The sequence below is a fragment of the Arachis hypogaea genome, chromosome 7 (assembly GCF_003086295.3).
Source record: "Arachis hypogaea cultivar Tifrunner chromosome 7, arahy.Tifrunner.gnm2.J5K5, whole genome shotgun sequence".
NCBI lineage: Eukaryota > Viridiplantae > Streptophyta > Magnoliopsida > Fabales > Fabaceae > Arachis > Arachis hypogaea.
In genome coordinates, this window is record NC_092042.1 from 678,002 (window position 1) to 698,771 (window position 20,770).

The 20,770-nt window shown below is 37.0% G+C and overlaps 4 protein-coding genes and 2 pseudogenes across 4 annotated transcripts in view; 4 read left to right on the top strand and 2 right to left on the bottom strand.

The window, feature by feature from the left end:
• LOC112765592 (probable F-box protein At4g22165) overlaps positions 1–20,770 on the top strand; it is a 136,899-nt gene that overhangs the window by 112,913 nt on the left and 3,216 nt on the right. The gene's annotated exons all lie outside the window — the stretch shown is intronic.
• On the bottom strand, positions 582–3,834 carry LOC112703836 (protein FAR1-RELATED SEQUENCE 5-like). Its single transcript, XM_025755467.1, has 5 exons — positions 1,495–3,834; positions 1,310–1,390; positions 1,024–1,055; positions 872–927; positions 582–625 (listed from the first exon to the last, which is right to left on the bottom strand). Exons 1-5 carry the CDS (start codon positions 3,832–3,834, stop codon positions 582–584), a joined length of 2,553 nt encoding a protein of 850 aa, XP_025611252.1.
• On the top strand, positions 5,186–5,509 carry LOC140174535 (NAD(P)H-dependent 6'-deoxychalcone synthase pseudogene; annotated as a pseudogene).
• On the bottom strand, positions 5,758–6,081 carry LOC140174536 (NAD(P)H-dependent 6'-deoxychalcone synthase pseudogene; annotated as a pseudogene).
• Positions 12,447–14,237, top strand: LOC112701703 (NAD(P)H-dependent 6'-deoxychalcone synthase). The gene is made up of 4 exons (XM_025752432.3): positions 12,447–12,852; positions 13,113–13,356; positions 13,457–13,636; positions 13,751–14,237. Exons 1-4 carry the CDS (start codon positions 12,521–12,523, stop codon positions 13,955–13,957), a joined length of 963 nt encoding a protein of 320 aa, XP_025608217.1. The 5' UTR covers positions 12,447–12,520; the 3' UTR covers positions 13,958–14,237.
• Positions 17,161–19,128, top strand: LOC112701704 (NAD(P)H-dependent 6'-deoxychalcone synthase). Its single transcript, XM_025752434.3, has 4 exons — positions 17,161–17,548; positions 17,937–18,180; positions 18,280–18,459; positions 18,581–19,128. The coding sequence occupies exons 1-4, from the start codon at positions 17,217–17,219 to the stop codon at positions 18,785–18,787; spliced, it is 963 nt and encodes a 320-aa protein (XP_025608219.1). The 5' UTR covers positions 17,161–17,216; the 3' UTR covers positions 18,788–19,128.

The window sequence follows — 20,770 nt, forward strand, 5'->3', positions numbered from 1 at the left end:
GTTTCTAGTGTTAAATTCTGTCAGTATGTAAGACTCTAACAACCTCAAAATGTTATTGAACCTAACAATCGAAACTATGATATGAGCGAATAAAAATGTGTTTGTGTTTACGAATTCTCTGCTTCATATATCTATATATATTTCAAACTGCTTTCATACGCAGTGTGCCATTTTCCCTTAAATAAAATTTTCAAAGAATACAGGAAATCCATAATAACAAAGTAGATTCACAACCTCAACGTTACAAAAGATATTCGTAACCATCTAAGAACAATTCAACCTTGGAAACTACAAGCCATTCAATCAAATAATTTGGTTGGTAAATCAAATGCAATAAGAAAGGAAAAAAATTCAATTAACACAGCTCTGTTTTTTCAACTGTATTGCATAACCACAATGGTAGGAAGTCCTTACTCCAAATGCAACCACAATAAACTGCAACTAAAATACAGCAATGTAAGCAAAACACATGCATATTATTCAACATTATTGTCATCATAATGGACTAAGTAGGGAAAAAAATCAATTTACACAACTCTAATTGATCAACTGAAATGCATAATCACAATGGTTGCAAATCGTTACCCAAAAGTCAACCGCAATTTACTGCAACGAGAATACAGCACTGTAAGCAAATCACATACATATTATTGAACATCATTATCACCAAAATTGACATATTCATACTTAACGTAAATAACTACAACTTAAAACTCCTCAATACCAAGCAGTGACTAATACATTGCGGTCAGTAAATCAGGATAGATCATGCTTTTAGAACCAATTATACTTGCATTGCACTAAATTCAGAAGACTAATTCCTTGAAATGGTCAAAGTGTCCTGTGCATCGACGCGAACAATGCCATGTACGATCCTTGTTTGTTGCCACAAGGCAGTGACGATGGTAACGGATCTCGAACATCGATCTGCACATGTCGTGTGTCACATTTATCATCAACAACATCATTAACGCATTCATAGTTCTTGAATGAATGTCTCTTGTCCTACTGTGACTCCTTCACCTGCTGATAACATCATAATCCCCAATCAGAAACTATAATCATGCATAAAACCATAATAGTCATTCATCGCAAAGTGGTTAAGAGGAGTTTTACGCATCACACCTGTGTTAACGAGTAGAGATTTTTATTGAAAACACCATTCATAGACGCGATGTCAATGGATTCGCTGCTTTCATGGAGGCTCCGCTGTTTTATAAATTTTTTTTTTAGACAAGAAGTCCGAGATCATCATTAATTTACCCAGTTCATGACACGGAAATTAGATGTTTATATTCAAAAAAATTACCTCAACAAAAGTATTGTCTTTACCCTTCCGGTTCCTCATACCCGTCGCCGTAAACTTCCTTGTTCCACCCTTTTTAAAAGGCTGCCCAAACAGAGGAGCATTCACATAGTTTAATGGTTTTTAAAGGGACACACACCGAACAAGATTTTCACAGCAGGAGCCTATTTAGAATAAACAAATCGTACCTTGGTATTAGGTCCTGAGTAGTGTTCGGACTTAATTGAGAACGACCTCGAAGAATTAGCAACCCTCTCTGGACTAAAACTTGAGTCCTTGGCTGATGCATTGTCGTATGATCGATCGCGATGGTTACCTTCCACACTATGCTGCATCAGATCTGGACAGCGCTTGTAGTAATGACCGTACTTGTGGCAATTAGAGCATGCTCTCTTCTTCCTCCAAGAAGACTTCTTGGAAGGGGCTCCTTTGCTTTTGACAACAAATGGATCGTTGATGCCTTCCATGTTAACATTAGGAGTTGACTTGCCTTGTTTGCGTGACTGCAAGCGGATAACTAAATTGACAAGTTCAGACTGGACTTCATCAAAGTCTGCAAGATCCTTGCAAGCAATATCACACAGCTTGTTGCAATTCGATGCCAATGCTCCAACTCGAAACTTTAAGATGCTTTCGATGTCATCATTCACATGCATTTCTGTGCTAATAAATTCGTTCTTTGCATTCTTTGTCCACCTTTTGTATATCAACGAATCTGGAAACTCAAGTATGTTTTCGAACTTCATGGCACAGAAGATATGACTACAGGGAATACCACGTGATTCAAACAGCTTGCACGAGCATGAGAACAGCTTCTTACCTCTATCGACTTCCACCCGTCGATCTTTGGCCGGGTCTCCGAGAGCAGTCACACTGAACTCTACCTTGTCCAAGGTTGTGCTTAGTATCGTTATATTCAAAGCCCCTGCCCTCTGAATCTCATTATGAATTTCCTTGAAAATGTTTCGCGTGAAATAACATGATGCAGATCTTTCATATACCTCCAACGAGGTAATCATCAATGGCTCTGAGCATTGAGACTTATAGTCAGCTATTAAGTCGTTGTTTCTATACTCCTTTAAGGCCCTATCCAGGTTATGCATGAAGTCAATGAGGGTGTTCTTGCGATTAACATAAAATCTGATGAGAGAATTTATACCTTCACACTGTGATGTCGTCCTTATGTAACCGAAAAACTTATCTCGGATGAAACAATGGGACCACATCTCACGAGTTTCGTACGTCTTTTCCATCCAGGTACTGCCAACAAGGTTGTGCTTATCCAAAATGGCTGCCCATCTCCGATCAAAGTCTCTCTGGTCGTTGTTGTCGTATATAAGACCCTTAAAATCGCGCAGGAAATTAGGATTCTTTATATTTTCACATGCATTTCTCTGCAGATGCCATCTGCATAACCGATGGGTCGCTTCAGGCAGAACATTCTTGATTGCATCTCGCATGGCAAGGTCTCCGTCAGTTATTACTGCTTTTGGACTTTTCCCACCCATCGCTTCAACAAAGGTTTCCAACAACCACTTATACGTCTCTGTGGTTTCGTCGGATAGTAGGCCGGAGCCGAAGATAACAGTCTGTCCGTGATGATTGCATCCTGAGAAAATGACCAAAGGCTTGTTGTATTTATTCTTCTTGTAGGTTGAATCAAAGGCAACAATATCTCTAAAGTAGTGATAGTCGATAATTGACTGCCCATTTGCCCAAAAAATATGCTCCAGCCTTTCGTCACTAGTGAACGTATACTTTCCAAAGAACAGTGGATCGTTGTTTGACTTGCCAATCAAATAGTTTATTGCCGCATTGGCATCCCCGTTTTTAACTTTTGCCCGACGATAGCGATCGATGTGGTTGTACAAATCTTTCCGTGTGAAGCCAGCATGACGATATCCACCCTTCTGGAACGCAATATACCCCATAATATGGCAGGTCCTGACACCAAAATTATGAAGATTTTCCACTTGGACTCTATCAGTCACAGTGAGACGACGATTGGCCGGAACCAGATGCGCAAATTGGGGTGGCGTCAGATCGTGGTTGTGAGATTCGACAAAACATGATACCTTCCATCTACCGCAGCTGTAGTCAAGCTTTACCCTAAGCCGAGCTGGACACTTGGTTCGCGTTAGTGACCTTGCCTCTCTTGATCTATCATCCAGATGGAGATACCTCATATTCCTCCAGCCCTCTTTGTTGCAAACAAGTTGCCTGCTAATGATTCTACCTTGATTATCCCTAACCACGTCGTCCTTCCTCATTACAAATCCATGCCAACAAGAATAAGCGTTATAAAACTGGCAGGCCTCATCCTCTGTCCTAAACTCCAGGTGCCAAATATCCTCCACCATTAAATCTGCTATTCTTTTTACACCACAAACTTCTTCACTCTTGCTAGTAGAATCCAGCGAATCCACATCGTCGTCTTCAGCATCGTCTTCTGCATTCGGTTGATAATCGAAATCATCACCTAAATCATTATCAGAATCAATCTTCACATCATCCTCGTTTATGGACATAATTTAACCCCTGCCATAATTTTACCCAAAAATGTCAATAAATAGAGCCAATGGCAGCAACGAAGGGAAGTTAAACTAAGCTGCATGTAAAATTAAATGAACCAAATCCAATTAAACTAACCCAATTGTTTACGACCCCAGTATTAGGTTTTAATTTCAATTCCCCAAACCTAGCCACAACATAGAACTGGACAATGTTACTTTATATCCAAATTCCAGAATAGCAACCCAACACCGTAAACAGAGAATCGTTGAAAAGGCATAGACTATCATCAAAATTAAACTAATCTAGATTAACAAAAAAACTTAATCGGAGATACCTTGATGACAACCAAAGGTTGAGCTTGAACGGATAAAAAATGCACTGTCGGAGTCGGAGGGAGGTGACCTTACCTAATCCAACGCACCTAATTCGAAGTCAGCAAAAAAATGGGGATGGTAACCCAGCTTCCACCAGCCACAGTTTCGTCAAAAGCAGAAGTTCAGTAACAAATTTTGAATACTGGAGCCACATCAGTTTAACATTCACCAACTCCTCAGTTGACGTCGATGCCTAGCCGACGGAACCAGAGTACCAGTTCCGGCTCCTGTTACTCGAAGGAGATCAATCTTGCTAAATGGACGCTGGGTGGATTACTCTCTGGTGTAACACTGAACGAAAGCGAAAAAACCAAACAGGGTTGGATAGTGGGTACTAGGATAACAAATTTCACTGCTGGACGAAGATGTGTTTTTCAAGTTCTGAGAGATGCATGTTGAATTTCAGGAAGAGATGGAGGGTACTTTTTAAAATAAAAAATAAGTTAGATAGTAGAAATTATAATTGCAAATGTTCCCCAATACACTATACAATATGTATATACTCTAATTAATGTAGTATCTATTATGGTATATGTTCATTAAAAGCTTTTGCTATAACCAATGAATGCATTAATGAAAGGTTAAAAACATTTTTTGATCAATGGCTGAGATAAAGACACGTATGCAAGGATAACTTACCCACAAAATTGCCATAGGTTCGGAAGAATTCACCAGAAAATATTGGGTGGACTGGTGATACCGAGGTAGAGCCCAACACAATTCCACCTAACACACCCCCGGTCACTTCACTACACGCTTGGACTGCTCCATCCACATGCAACAAAATTAATGCAATTTCCACATATATACATGCATGCATGCATCATGCATTCCATTTCCATCCCATTTATTTTATTTTTCACCTATATAAAGGGGTGCAACTTTTACCTTATTCATTCATTCCTAGCTTATTATTGCACTACTACATTACATACATACTACTCTAATTAATTTAATTTCTCAAATAATTAAATCAAACTATATATTAGACATGGCTGCAGTTAAGGTTCCAACGGTGGTGCTTCCCAACGCCTCTGGCGAAGTGAGTATGCCGGTGATAGGGATGGGATCAGCACCTGACTTCACATGCAAGAAAGACGCTAAGGAGGCCATCGTTGAGGCCGTCAGGCAAGGCTACAGGCACTTCGACACGGCCACCGCCTACGGCTCCGAGCAGGCCCTCGGAGAGGCCTTGAAGGAGGCTATCCAGGTTGGTCTCGTCACCCGCCAAGACCTCTTTGTCACTTCCAAGCTTTGGGTCACTCATAACCTTCCTCACCTTGTTCTCCCTGCTCTCCGTAAATCACTCCAGTAAGAATTCATATTTTTTATGCTGCTTCCTATCATTAGACAACCACTATAAAAAAATGGAATCACTAGACAATATTAAAACACTTTTCAATAATATAATTCAAGATGATATATCAATAAAATATTAAGTATTTTGCTTAAATTATATCATCTAGAATTATATTATTGAAAAGTGTTTTAATATTGTCTAGTGATTCCATATTTTTATAGTGGTTGTGTAATGATAGGAAGCAGGATAAAAAATATGAATTCTTACTGGAGTGATTTACGGAGAGCAGGGAGAACAAGGTGAGGAAGGTTATGAGTGACCCAAAGCTTGGAAGTGACAAAGAGGTCTTGGCGGGTGACGAGACCAAGCTGAATAGCCTCCTTCAAGGCCTCTCCGAGGGCCTGCTCGGAGCCGTAGGCGGTGGCCGTGTCGAAGTGCCTGTAGCCTTGCCTGACGGCCTCAACGATGGCCTCCTTAGCGTCTTTCTTGCATGTGAAGTCAGGTGCTGATCCCATCCCTATCACCGGCATACTCACTTCGCCAGAGGCGTTGGGAAGCACCACCGTTGGAACCTTAACTGCAGCCATGTCTAATATATAGTTTGATTTAATTATTTGAGAAATTAAATGAATTAGAGTAGTATGTATGTAATGTAGTAGTGCAATAATAAGCTAGGAATGAATGAATAAGGTAAAAGTTGCACCCCTTTATATAGGTGAAAAATAAATAAACGGGATGGAAATGGAATGCATGCATGCATGTAAATATGAGCAAAGAGCATTAATTTTGTTGTAAGTGGGTGGAGCAGTCCAAGTTTAGGGTGTGTGTTAGGTGGAATTGTGTCGGGCTCTACCTCGGGTGAAAAATGAAATAAACTTGATTCTATTTAAATCCACACTTTTCGTATTAGTTATTATTATTAGATTGGATTTTTCTCCGGAATGGTGGTCACGAGATAGAATAATAGATGATGGAATAGTAATCTTATGATAAATATATATTAAAATTAATTATTAACATCAGTCATTAATATAAAATATAAATAAATATTAAAAATAAATTGAATAATATATATATTATATACAAATATTTATTTTTGGTATTAATGGACTTGAAGAGAGGGAGGGTTTCGATGACTTTCGTGAAGGCGAGAAGAGTGGGGCAGCCCTAGTTTTTTTTTCCATCACTCCCAGGAACCAGCTGCTATCAACCTGCAACAAAGGAACGAAGCAGCCCACAATATTTCTTACTTTCTTAGCTCAACAGGTCAAGAACTATAATTCATTGCGGATCGGAGCTACATTTAAGGGTCTGCTGCTGGCCAATAAATTACTGTATGTAAAAGACAATGTTAGAGAATCATTAGAATTAATTAGTATCATATTAGTATCGTATTAGTATCATTTATATTTATAGCATATCTGTATATTAATTGTAAGATTCTATGTCTTTATTACGTTGATTCATCTAGCACCTATAAATACCCCTTGTATATTGTACATTTTATCAAGCTGAATAATACACTTTTCAGATTCCTCTTCTCAGTCTTTTGTTTCTAACATGGTATCCAGAGCTTAGGCATTTTTTTTTCAATGAATTTTCGTTCATAGACTTATTGATTTTCCCTTTCCGGCAGTCATTTTTGGCCTCCTTTTTTGTTGCCTTTTTGACGCTTTGGTTCGTCACTCCCATACCCATCTTGTTCGTCTTGTTACCGTGCTTCCATAGCAACCAAAAACGCCGCCATCCGCCTCCCGACGCGCCTCCACGCGCCGCCGCAAGACGCTGCCACGACCAGGTTGCTCTCCCTTCCAGCTTCCACCCGTGCCCTTTTGCCCTCATTTTTCTCTGTGATTCCGACGCTTTGGTTCGTCACCTCCGGCATCATTGTAATCTTCTCTTCGCCGGCTTTCCAACGCCGACAACATCGCCACCATACTCCACCGGACGCGCCGTCACGCGCCGCCGGAAGTAAGCTGGCCACCTGTGTAATTTGTTTTTCCAGAGTCTCAGCAGCCGTTGATCTCGCACGCCAATCCAACGTTCCTGGTTGTGCCACGTGTCGCGATCACGCCTTCCCTGCAGACCCGCATCGCCTGACCCGAACCGTGCCGCCCGACCCGAACCGCGCCTGACCCGTGCCTTCACCTCACTGCCAGCGTGGCCCTCCCTCCTATCAGGTGCTGACACGTGTCCTCATTTGCTGACGTGTCTGCTGACGTGGCGCTGACGTGTCTGCTGACGTGGCGCTGACGTGGCGGGCAAGTGGGACCCTCCCTAAGGTTTTTGGGTGAGCTCTTTCCGATTTCGCGCTCCGTTTTCTCATTTTCTGCTTCGAAATCGCAGTTTACTCTCCTCTCTTTGCTCTCTTTTATGGAAAAGTCAGATAATTTTGCTGCCACAGACAGAAAGGATAAATTCTGTCGAAACTGCAACCGCTTTGGGCACCTCTTCTCCGTTTGTCCCTCTGTTGAATGTCGCACATGCCACCAGAAAGGTCAAATTAGCTACCATTGTTCACAGTTGTTCTGCCGTTATTGCAAGCTCCCGGGACATTTGATTACTACATGTCCTACTCGTCCTCCACGTCTTGCGCCTGCTTCTGCTGTTGCTGCTACTACTGAACCTACCACTGTCTCTCTATCTGATATTGCATCTCTTCTACAGCGTCTTTTCTCTGTTTCTGGTAATACCCCTGCTGCTTTATCGACCCCTCCAGGTACTTCTAAATGGTACTTTGACTCGGGTTGCTTTAATCACATGTCTCCGTTGCGTAATATTTTCTCGTCCATGTCTGCAACTACAAATGGACCTTCTGTTAATACTGCAAATGGCTCCCTCTTGCATGCAACATACAAGGGTTCTATATCTCAGTCATCTCTTAATCTTCCTGATACTTACTACATTCCCAAATTAAACTTCAATCTTATTTCTGTTGGTCAACTTGTTGATCTGGGTTTTGACGTCACCTTTTCTGTTTCTGGTTGTCGTGTACAGGATCCTCGGACGGGACAGATCATCGGGACTGGACGTAAGGTCGGAAGGTTGTTTGAACTCGAAAGTCTTCATATTCCTCCTGTACCAAATCTCTGTGCTGCTTCTTCTCCCTCTACCCTTCACTTATGGCATCAACGTCTTGGCCACACCTCCTTAGGAAAACTGCGTCCTCTTGTCTCTCAGGGTGTTTTAGGTCAGGTTTCGAATGAATCTTTTGACTGCATTTCTTGCCAAACTGCCAAACAACCTGCTTTATCTTTTCACAATAATTCATCTCTTGCTTGCTCTCCTTTTGATCTCATTCACTCTGATGTTTGGGGCCCCGCTCCCACTGCCTCTATGGGCGGAGCTCGATATTTTGTCATTTTCATTGATGATTATTCCCGTTTTACTTGGGTTTATTTGATGACTAATCGCCATGAGTTACCTCAGATCTATATCAACTTTGCCACTATGATTAAAACTCAGTTTTCCAGGGCCATTAAGGTTTTCCGACGTGATAATGCTATGGAATACCGTGATTCCAAACTCTTAGCCTTTCTTGCAGAACAGGGTACTCTATCTGAGTTTTCTTGTCCTAGTACGTCTCAACAAAATGGTAGAGCTGAACGCAAACACCGTCACATTCTTGACTCCGTCCGTGCAATGCTCCTTTCTTCTTCGTGTCCTGAGCGTACTTGGGGTGAAGCTGTTCTTACTGCTGTTCATGTTATCAATAGACTCCCTTCTTCTGTTCTTGGTAATGTTACTCCCTTTGAGCGTCTTTTTCATACCCCACCCGATTACAGTTCTCTTCGAGTTTTCGGTTGTGTATGTTTTGTTCTTCTTCAGCCTCATGAACATAGTAAACTTGAACCTCGGGCTCGTATGTGTTGTTTTCTTGGTTATGGCACTGAACACAAGGGTTATCGTTGTTGGGATCCTCTTTCTAAACGTATTCGTATATCTCGTCATGTTGTCTTTTGGGAGCACCACATGTTTTCTCGGTTCTCATCGTTTGAGTCGATTCCTACTACTCAGTCACCTTTGTTTACTAACCCCAATGTTGATCTTTTTCCTAGTGATGATTCTACAGGTTCTATTTCGAGTGACCCTCCACAGCCTCCTGTTCCTCTGCCTTCTCCATCTCCCGATGAATCCAGACCGGACGATGATCTTGTTCCTACCGTCATGCCTCCTCCTCCCGCTCGTTCTTCTAGGGTAAGGAATCCACCTCCTCATCTTCTTGATTACCATTGCTTTTCTACTATTCTTCATCAACATGAACCTAAGACATTCAGAGAAGCCTCCTCAAACCCAAATTGGCAACAAGCAATGCAAGAAGAATTACAGGCACTTGAAAAAGCACACACTTGGGATCTGGTTGATCCTCCTTCTGATCAGGAAGTTGTGGGCAGTAGATGGGTATACAAGATCAAGACTCGCTCTGATGGCTCTATTGATCGTTATAAGGCCCGCTTGGTTGCTCAAGGTTGTACGCAAGAGTATGGTATTGATTATGAAGAGACTTTTGCCCCTGTCGCTCGCCTTACGTCTGTTCGAGCTCTTCTTGCCATTGCTGCAGTTAAAAAATGGTCTCTCAGTCAGATGGATGTGAAGAATGCATTTCTTAATGGGGACTTGAAACAGAAAGTCTATATGAAACCACCTCCGGGATATCCTTGTCCTTCTCGTAAGGTTTGTCTCCTTCGCAAGGCGCTCTATGGACTTAAGCAAGCCCCTCGTGAATGGTTTGACAAGTTCAGCTCTACCATATGTGATCTTGGTTTCACTTCTAGTCCTCATGAGAATGCTCTCTTCATTCGTAAAAGTGAACGAGGAGTTGTCCTTCTACTTTTATATGTTGATGACATGATCATTACTGGAGATGATGTTGACGGTATCTCTGAACTGAAGACCTCACTTCACCATACCTTTGAGATGAAAGATCTTGGTTCTCTCAGCTATTTTCTTGGTCTCGAGGTCATCTCCATAGATGATGGCATCTATCTCTCTCAGGCTAAGTATGCTTCAGATCTTCTTGCTAGCGCTGGGATTACAGATAGTCGCACTGAGTCTACTCCTATTGAGCCTAATGTTCGATTTACTCCTATGGATGGCACTGCTTTGGATAATCCGACTCTCTATCGACAGTTAGTTGGTGGTCTCGTCTACTTGACTGTCACCCGACCAGACATTGCCTATCCAGTTCATGTTCTCAGCCAGTTCTTGTCAGCTCCTCGTACTACTCACTATGCGGCAGTTCTGCGCATTCTTCGCTACGTCAAAGGCACTCTATTTCATGGCCTTTATTTTTCTGCTCATTCCTCTTTGACACTACAGGCATACTCCGATGCTGATTGGGCTGGTGATCCCACTGATCGTCGTTCCACTATTGGTTACTGTTTGTTCCTTGGCGACGCTCTCATTTCTTGGCGTGCTAAGAAGCAGACCTTCACCGCTCGGTCAAGCACAGAAGCTGAATACCGTGCCCTCGCTGACACCACTGCTGAGGTTCTCTCGGTTCGTTGGCTTCTCGAAGATCTGGGTGCTCCTCAGTCCACTCCTACTGATGTTTTTTGTGATAACCGCAGTGCTATTCAGATTGCCCATAATGATGTGTTTCATGAACGCACCAAACACATTGAGATTGATTGTCATTTTGTTCGGCAACGAATTCTCTTTAATGCTATTCGTCTCATTGCTGTTGGAACACTGGATCAGACTGCTGATATCTTCACGAAAGCTCATCATCCGACTCGTTTCCGGACTTTGTTATCCAAACTCAAGCTGGTATCCTTAGCTCCCACTTGAGTTTGAGGGGGGATGTTAGAGAATCATTAGAATTAATTAGTATCATATTAGTATCGTATTAGTATCATTTATATTTATAGCATATCTGTATATTAATTGTAAGATTCTATGTCTTTATTACGTTGATTCATCTAGCACCTATAAATACCCCTTGTATATTGTACATTTTATCAAGCTGAATAATACACTTTTCAGATTCCTCTTCTCAGTCTTTTGTTTTTAACAGACAAAATTCGAATTCCTAACACTTGTTTAAGCGGATGAGTGAGCTGACGTCTGGACTAATCAAAGTTGGTTACCCAGCTTTCTCTTTACGGGCCAATGCTGACGGGACTTTTCAAATCTGCAGCTTACATCCTTATTGAAATTCTTCTCTCTTCAGTCGACAAATCGGAGCGTTCTTTTTCTTCAGCCAGCTGCTTTGGTTATAGAAAAAGTGATGAGGAGCACTGGTTGTTGTGGTTTAATTTAAATTTGGGTAGATAAATGTTAGTTGAGGTTTTACAAAGAGAGAGTCAGGTTCTGTAATATTAAGTTAATAGTTGGATTAGGGTGGGTTAGTGTCTGGGTGTGTGGGTCAGACTTCCTAGCCCATATCATGACAAAAAAAAAAAATCAGAAACAAATATTAAATAGCAATTCGCCAATTTCACAAGCTAGGAGTATAGGGGGATGTGAATTTGTGATATAATGTCTGCGAATTGTCTAATCTATCCAAAAAAAAAAGCCTAGGAGTATTAATGCGTTTTAAATTTGAAGCCGTTTTAAAAAGTTTGTCTTTAATGTTGTCTTTTTAAGAGAGTAGTCCGTACATCCCTTTATTTGTCAAATTTAAAATTTGTATGTGCAATTTTCTTTTGTGACACGTGTCAGCCGTGAAACAAACACGTATACTATGCTGCCATTGACTGGGTTGAATACTAACAAACTTTGGTGATTGATTCATAGAGGAGGAGTCTTGGACCTTTACTTAGTCCATTGCCCAATAATTGCAAAGCCGCCAAAACTAATAAAATGTAATCTAACATTGTAAATACATATAGCATATTCCACTTAATTATCTACAAAACTTAATCTTGGAGACCAAAGTGCGTGCTAGCTGATGCAAGCATACACGTAACAGGTGGCTTCATTGGACTATATATATAGCACTTAGTTATTAGTTAGCACCACAACATTACATTGATACTCTTATTATTAGAAAACATTTACTACATCCAATTTGTGACATATACAATGTCTTCAACAGAAAAACCAGCAGCGGTCCCTGTCCCAAATGTGGTCCTACAATCATCATTCAGCATGCCGGTGATCGCCTTTGGAACTGGCTCCGAAGCAAACGACAACGACACCATCAAAGCGGCGGCCGTTGAGGCCATCAAGCTCGGTTACAGGCACTTCGACACCGCTTCCTTTTATGACTCCGAACAGCCTCTCGGAGAAGCCTTTGCTGAAGCCCTTCAACTTGGCCTCCTAAATTCCAGAGATGAACTTTTCATCACTTCCAAGTTATGGCTCTCCGATAATCATCCCCATCTTGTTCTCCCTGCTTTACAAAAATCGCTTCAGTAAGATCATTTTATCTTTTATAATTAACTAGATATGATTAAAGTGGTGAAAACTCAGGTGCAGTCGACTTCGTGTGAAGTTGATAGTCGAGAGCCGTTAGAAGAAAATTTAGTCAAATCAGTCAAATCATCTAATGGTTTTTAGTTATAAATTTTACAAGAAATCAATTACACCTAAGTTTCCACCTATTAAAGTATATGTTGAGAAGGCATCATTGATGAATAATAATAAACTATGATTGATTGATGCATGCCTTCAGGAATCTTGGATTAGAATACTTGGACCTTTACTTGGTCCACTGTCCAATGAGTGCAAAGCCTGAAATAAGAAAATTTCCTTATAACGAAGATGAATTGGTGCCATTTGACATGAAGGGTGTTTGGACTTCAATGGAGAAATGCCACAGCTTGGGTCTCACAAAATCAATTGGAGTTAGCAACTTCTCTACCAAGAAACTTGAACAACTCCTCTCATTTGCTACTATTCCTCCTGCCGTTAATCAAGTAATTTTTTTATTTATATTAATTATACAAATAAATATTAATTTTATTCATTGGATCACTAAACTAAATACCGTTCCACACCGAATCACACAATAAATAGGTGGAGTTGAATGCTTCCTGGCAGCAAAAGAATCTAAGAGAATATTGCAAAACCAAGAATATTGTGATAACTGCATATTCTCCTTTGGGAGCCAAAGGAACCAGTTGGGGTAGTAATGATGTTATGGACAGTGAATTGCTCAAGCAAATTGCACATGCTCATGGAAAAACTGTTGCTCAGGTAAAAAAAAAAGTTGTGTATCAATTTTGAGTTTAGATTATATATATAGAACCATTTTTAACGTAACTTGGTGTATCTAATTATATTGATGTAATGCATTTGAATTGGTTATAGGTAAGTCTTAGATGGTTGTACGAGCAAGGTGTGACTTTTGCAGTAAAGAGCTACACCAAGGAGAGAATGAAACAGAACTTCGAAATATTTGATTTTTCGCTTACAAATGATGACTACCAAAAGATTAATCAAATCAAACAGACGCGCAAAATGAACGGGCCTGCTACATTCGATCTTTCTGATATTCTATGGGATGGAGAAAATTAGATACCACATTCATTCATGTTTTGTGTTTTGTGCGTGCATGGCCATCTAATAGAAGAATCAATAGTCTTCAAATAAAAGGATTTATTCTCAGAGAATAAGTATATATTGTTATTGTTTAGAGCTAAATTATTGTTTATGTCTTGAGTTATTGTAACTATTGTTTATTTGTGTTGTTATTGAGTTTATAAGTGGAATGAAGTATCATTCAATCAGTGAGTAATTTGTAATTCTTCTTGTATAATTAAGTTTTGCGTAATGGATATCTTTAACTTTGATCTCTTCTCTCTGCTTTTGTAATATAATATGTGAGAACCTGAAAATGAAATTGAAATTAAATTGAAATACATATAAATACAGAAAATTGTTAAAAAGTTTTTAGTTTTGTACGGTTAGTAAGTTTGTTAGAATTTGTTAAAATTAGTTGAAAATTAGTTGTTTATCTTTTTCTTTTGTACAAATATATAGGGTAGGTGTGTATTTATAATGTAAAAATGTGATGCTTCATTCATTTAATGTATAAAGCATTATTCAAAATTTTTTTGACTTCTTCGAACCTTTTTTCACTCTCTTCTTCAATTTTAAATTTGTTAAAACTTTATCATCAGCTTTAGTTCTTACTTTTCTTTTTTTCTCTCAACAGCTTGCAACATTAGACAGGTACCATTTTATATGGTATTAGAGTTTCAAACGATCATTCAATAGCGTTTTATGACATGAATGTTGCCAACTCTACTAATTCTGTTGCGGATTTTGGCGATTTGTTGTTTTTATGGCCCAATTTTCACAGTTTCAAAGTTAATTTATCAGATCGGGTTCTTCCCTCATTTCTAATTTTATTAGTCTCTATTTTTTTCCATTATGGCAAAAGTCTTAGCATTTTGTTGATATCTCTTCAACTCACACCTCAAAATTATTATCAGTGGTCACATGATATGTGGCGACAGTGGTGTGCTCTCAGATCTAAGATCTACAAAAAGATTAATTACTTTCTTCTTATTTACTTTGAGGCCTACGTAATATAGAGTTAGAAGAAAGACTTATAGTATAGCATTCAAAGAAGTTAGGGACTAGGAAGGAACTAAGAACTACGCTTTAAGGGCTTTTGGAATTAATTAATTACCCCGAGGAATTTAAAGGGTATTTTAAGATATTCTCTTTGATGATGAAGCTCTCAGATCTAAGAATAAGATGAAATTTCTAGATGGATCAATTATAAAACTTGCTGAGCATGAAGTTATAGCTACCTTCGAAGCTAAGGATCGGTGCAATAATTTTCTTCTTTTTTGGATCAATCTCTCTTAATCTAGAAATTGTTAAGAACGTGATATGGATCACTTCTGTAAATAATTTAAACATTTGCTACTCGCATGAAAATGTGTTTCATAGTTGATGAGCTGAAAGATGCTATTCGCCAAGATGATTTTATTGTTACTACTATTTTATTAAATTAAAATCTATTTAAGAAAAATTAAAAAATTTTCGTATAATTCCGAGTTGTTTAACTTGTATTAATGGTTGCAATTGTGGATCAAAAGACGAGATAGAAATTCAGAGGTAAACAAGCTTCTAAAAACTATAGCAAAGGAAATACTTTATATGTTGTGCACTTATTATAACCGAATTCGTCATTTGGTTAATAATTGTTATAAGAAAAACAATTTTTTTCGTACTTAAAACAGAAATTTACAAATCATCAGTACTAAAGAGGTAATTAAAGATTCCAGTGTTGAGCTAACTAATTCTAGTCAGAATGATAACTGCATGGACGGACATCAGGGAGTAAATGATAGTCTTGGTCCCCCAACTTTTTTTAATAGTAATAAATTATTATGTATAATTTAATTTTTTTAAAAAAATTATTTATTATTTAGTTTAGTATAAATAAAAATTCAGCCTAATTTAAATATTAATAATTTTTAATATTTAAAAAGTAAGTAACAATATTAAATAATCTGAAAAAGATATTATTATTAATTAATTAAATAAAAATTTTCAAATTTCATAAAGTGAATTCTTTTTCTTTTTGTGGCCGTCTTTTTTTATTTATTTGGTATTAATTCTCTCAGTTTCAACTGCTACAATTAAAAAATCTTTTTCAACTATGAATATTGTGAAAAATAACTTAGAAATAAAATAAAAGATGAATTTCTTACTAATTGTCTTTTAATTATATTAAAAAAAAAATTACTGAAAAATTTGACACAAATTCTATTATCGGTGAATTTTATGATACAAAGATTCGACCACTTCGTTAATAAAAAGTATACACATATTTTTTTATTTTAAAATATATTCTATATCGATATATTTTTGTAATACATCTTATATTATATAATTTTTTTATATAATTTCTAATATTATATGTGATTTTGGTCCATAATATCATTTATGGATCCGTCCTTACGAGGGTAACCACACAGTGCTGTAATTGACTCGGTTGAATAATAATAAATTAAACTTTGGATGATTGATACATACAGCAGGAATCTTGGATTAGAATAGTTGGACCTTTACTTAATCCATTGGCCAATGAGTGCAAAGCCTAAACTAAGGACATTTCTTAATAGAATTATTAAAGAAGGGGAGACGCTCGCAATTACGGATGATATTTTAAACGTAGATAGTTAATATCTGAAAAGATAAAAGGTAATTAAATAGTTTGAATGTTATCTAACATAGTAAATACATACATAAAGCTATAAAATGAAAAATTAAAAGTTAATCCTAATTAAGTTAAAATATTTATATAACTTTTTTCTTAAAACAGATTTGAGACTCACTTAAAACTTATAATTAGAATACATTAAGAGTTACATATTAGAATAGACATTAACTAAAGAAAAAAAAAAAGAAAATATATATAATGGATGATATAGTATAATAAATATTCCTGGTGTAGTTATCTACATGAGTTAAGCTTGTATACGAAACAAATAAAAAACGAAACGTGCGTGCTGATGCATGCATACACGTAACAGGTAATTAAATACAGGACAAGTATAGGTAACTAATAATATTCTTGAACAATATGTGAATAATGTGAATTAATAGAGTTAAAAGAGTAAATTTAATAAGTAACACTAAATTAGGATGTAATATACTTGTATTTGATTGGTGGTTATTCATGTTGCTTAAGATAATCATTATTCTCCTAACACTCCCCTTAAATATATATACCATATTTTTGACCTTATGGCTGCTTCATTGGACTATATAATGAAAGAATCTTAGCACTTCCACGTTGCATATACATTATACAATGTCTTCAACAGAAAAACCAGCAGCGGTCTCTGTCCCAAATGTGGTCCTACAATCATCATTCAACATGCCGGTGATCGGCTTTGGAACTGGCTCCGAAGCAAACGACAACGACACCATCAAAGCAGCGGCCATTGAGGCCATCAAGCTCGGTTACAGGCACTTTGACACCGCTTCCATCTATGATTCCGAACAGCCTCTCGGAGAAGCCTTTGCTGAAGCCCTTCAACTTGGCCTCATAAATTCCAGAGATGAACTTTTCATCACTTCCAAGTTATGGCTCTCCGATAATCATCCTCATCTTGTTCTCCCTGCTTTACAAAACTCACTCCAGTAAGATCATTTTATTTTCATAATTAATCAGATATTATTAAAGTATATGTTGATGAATAATAAATTCTGATTGATTAATAATAAATTCAAGTAAATGTCTTTTTCGATCTCTAACTATTTACTCGATGGACTTCCCACCCCTTAAAAAATCTAAAAATCCAAATCGATTCCTATCTACTTTGATATATGTACGTTCTAGACCTTATCTATTTTGAGTAAATGCCTTTTTTCGATTCCTAAACAGAAAATGAAATGTACATATATCAAAGTAGATAGACACCGATTTGAATTTTTAGATTTTTTAGGAGGTGAAAAGCCTATCAAACAAATGGTTAGGGACTGAAAAGGACATTTACTCAAATAAATTCTAATTGATGTATGCATGCAGGAATCTTGGATTAGAATACTTGGATCTTTACTTGGTCCACTGTCCAATGAGTGCAAAGCCTGAAATAAGAAAATTTCCTTATAATGAAGATGAATTGGTGCCATTTGACATGAAGGGTGTTTGGACTTCAATGGAGAAATGCCACAGCTTGAGTCTCACAAAATCAATTGGAGTTAGCAACTTCTCTACCAAGAAACTTGAACATCTCCTCTCTTTTGCTACTATTCCTCCTGCAGTTAATCAAGTAATTTTTTTATTCATATTAATTAAACAAATAAACATTGATTTTATTCATTGGATCACTAAATTAAATACCGTTCCACACTAATCACACAATAAATAGGTGGAGTTGAATCCATCCTGGCAGCAAAAGAATCTAAGAGAATATTGCAAAACCAAGAATATTGTGATAACTGCATTTTCTCCTTTGGGAGCCAAAGGAGCCAGTTGGGGTAGTAATGATGTTATGGACAGTGAATTGCTCAAGCAAATAGCACATGCTCATGGTAAAACTGTTGCTCAGGTAAAAAAAAAAAAAAAATTAAAGTTGTGCATCAATTTTGAGTTTACATTATGTATATAGAACCATTTACAATGTAACTCGACCTATATCTAATGATGTAATGAATTTGAATTGGTTATAGGTAAGTCTTAGATGGTTGTATGAGCAAGGTGTGACTTTTGCAGTGAAGAGCTACAACAAAGAGAGAATGAAACAAAATCTAGATATATTTGATTTTTCGCTTACAAATGATGACTACCAAAAGATTAATCACATCAAACAAGAGCGAAAACTGAAGAACGGTCCTGCTGCTTTCGATCTTCCTGACCTATTTGATGGAGAAAATTAGATACTACACTCATTCATCAGGTTTTGTGTTATGTGCATGGCACTGGAATAGAAGGAACATCAGTCTTCGAATCACGAGAAAAGAAATAATGATACTACTTATTGTGTCTTTCATGTGTATACCTTTCGTTTTAAGATTGGATAAGTATATTTGATTGATGTTTTAAATATTTAGCTTTAATTTTAAATTATTGTCTACATATTTGAGTTATTGTAGTTGATTTGTCGTTAATGAGTTTATAGATGGAATGAAGCATTCTAGCCATTCTTCAATAAGTGATTTAATTTATTGTAATTCTTTTGTATAAGTTTTGCGTAATATAATGGATGTATTTAATGATATATGATACAGTCGGAAGAGACCTATATAACTTGATATGCACAGATATTATCACCTGCTGATCAAAAGAAATGAAAATGAAATGACAAGCTATGAAGATGTATATAAACAAAAGGAACATAGACGATGATAATGAGATTGACGAAGAATAGAGACAAGGACAGGGACCAGAGGCGAGGCAGAGAAGAACCACGACGAAGGTTTGAATTATATTTTTCTCCAGCTCTTTTAATTTTCAGCCCCCCAACACTCTCAACTTCTCTCGGCAATTCTAATTCCTGTTGCAATTCTTCTATAACCTTCTTTGAATTATATTTACTAGAGCATTGTCATTAAACCAATTCGTGTCTGCATGTCTTGATTTTCTGGGCTAGTATATACATTGTTGATCTGCTAAAATTAATGCTCCAAGCTTCTTTAATAACTTCTCTGGCTTTTTTTTTCTCGCACCATCTTGCTTAGAATTTAAACCTTCTCTTTATAGCCTCCATTTGTGGGGTGTTTTCTAGTAAGAAAGGTACATAACCCGATCCATTTTTCACAAGCCTAATAACCACTAAAGAGGGATATAGGGTCAACCAGTTTATATACACCAGTACAAGATCCAACCTTTCGTGTATTAGATCTACCCCTGGCCTCCTATTTGACCCATGGTTTTCAAAATTGGATTAGACCAGTTGGTTGAACCAGTTCAACCAAAAATTGGCATTACAAGTGGTTCGATTCACCACTAAAAATCACTCATGACAGAATCAGAAAGAAACCGCTGAACCTCTAGTTTGGACCGATAATCGGCTGATTTGCTTAATGCAGTGTTGTTTTGGAAAAAGAAAAAGAATGCGTTGCTACTCCGAATGCTGGGATTTTTTTATTTAAATTAAATAAATATAAAATTTACCATTTAAATAAATATGGAAGTATTTATTAAAATGCATTTCTTATCATATCTCGAATGTATCCATAATACGTGCAAGCAAGATAATTTTTATATATAACGTTACGATATTTTCGTAAAATATCATATATATCAACATGCAAAACATTATTTTCTTAAAAACTAATTTATTTGAATTAGAACTCAAAAAAAGTATATAAAAAATAGATCGAATTGGATTGATTTAAACTTGAAATAATATTTTACGAGAAATGAAAAGTTACGTGTAAAAATTTAAAACATTAATTATGTGAAAAAATATTAGGGATTAAAAGTTATGTGATCAGGATGAAAAATTACGTGGTCTGATTTCATGATGAGAGGAAACAGAATTATTTTTTTCATTTTTTTCTATTTTACCTGTTTCATCAATTCCACGTTTGTTTTAATATAATAACTGAACACATACCAAAGGTTTTTGATTTTTTTTTTCATCGTATAACTGAACACGTACAACTTTATTATTTTTTTTAAATTTAAATCAATCTAATTTGATCTATTTTTATATGTACTCTCTTTGAGTACGAATTCAAATGGGTTAATTTTCAAGAAAATGATGTACTAATTAATTTTGAATAACTAATTTTAAATACGTAGGAGAAGATACAACTTTTAAAAATTGGATTAATTTAAAAATAAAAATTAAATTGATATTGTTTTAATCATAATTTTTTTATAATAATTTTTTCTATAATAATACATGCAGATTT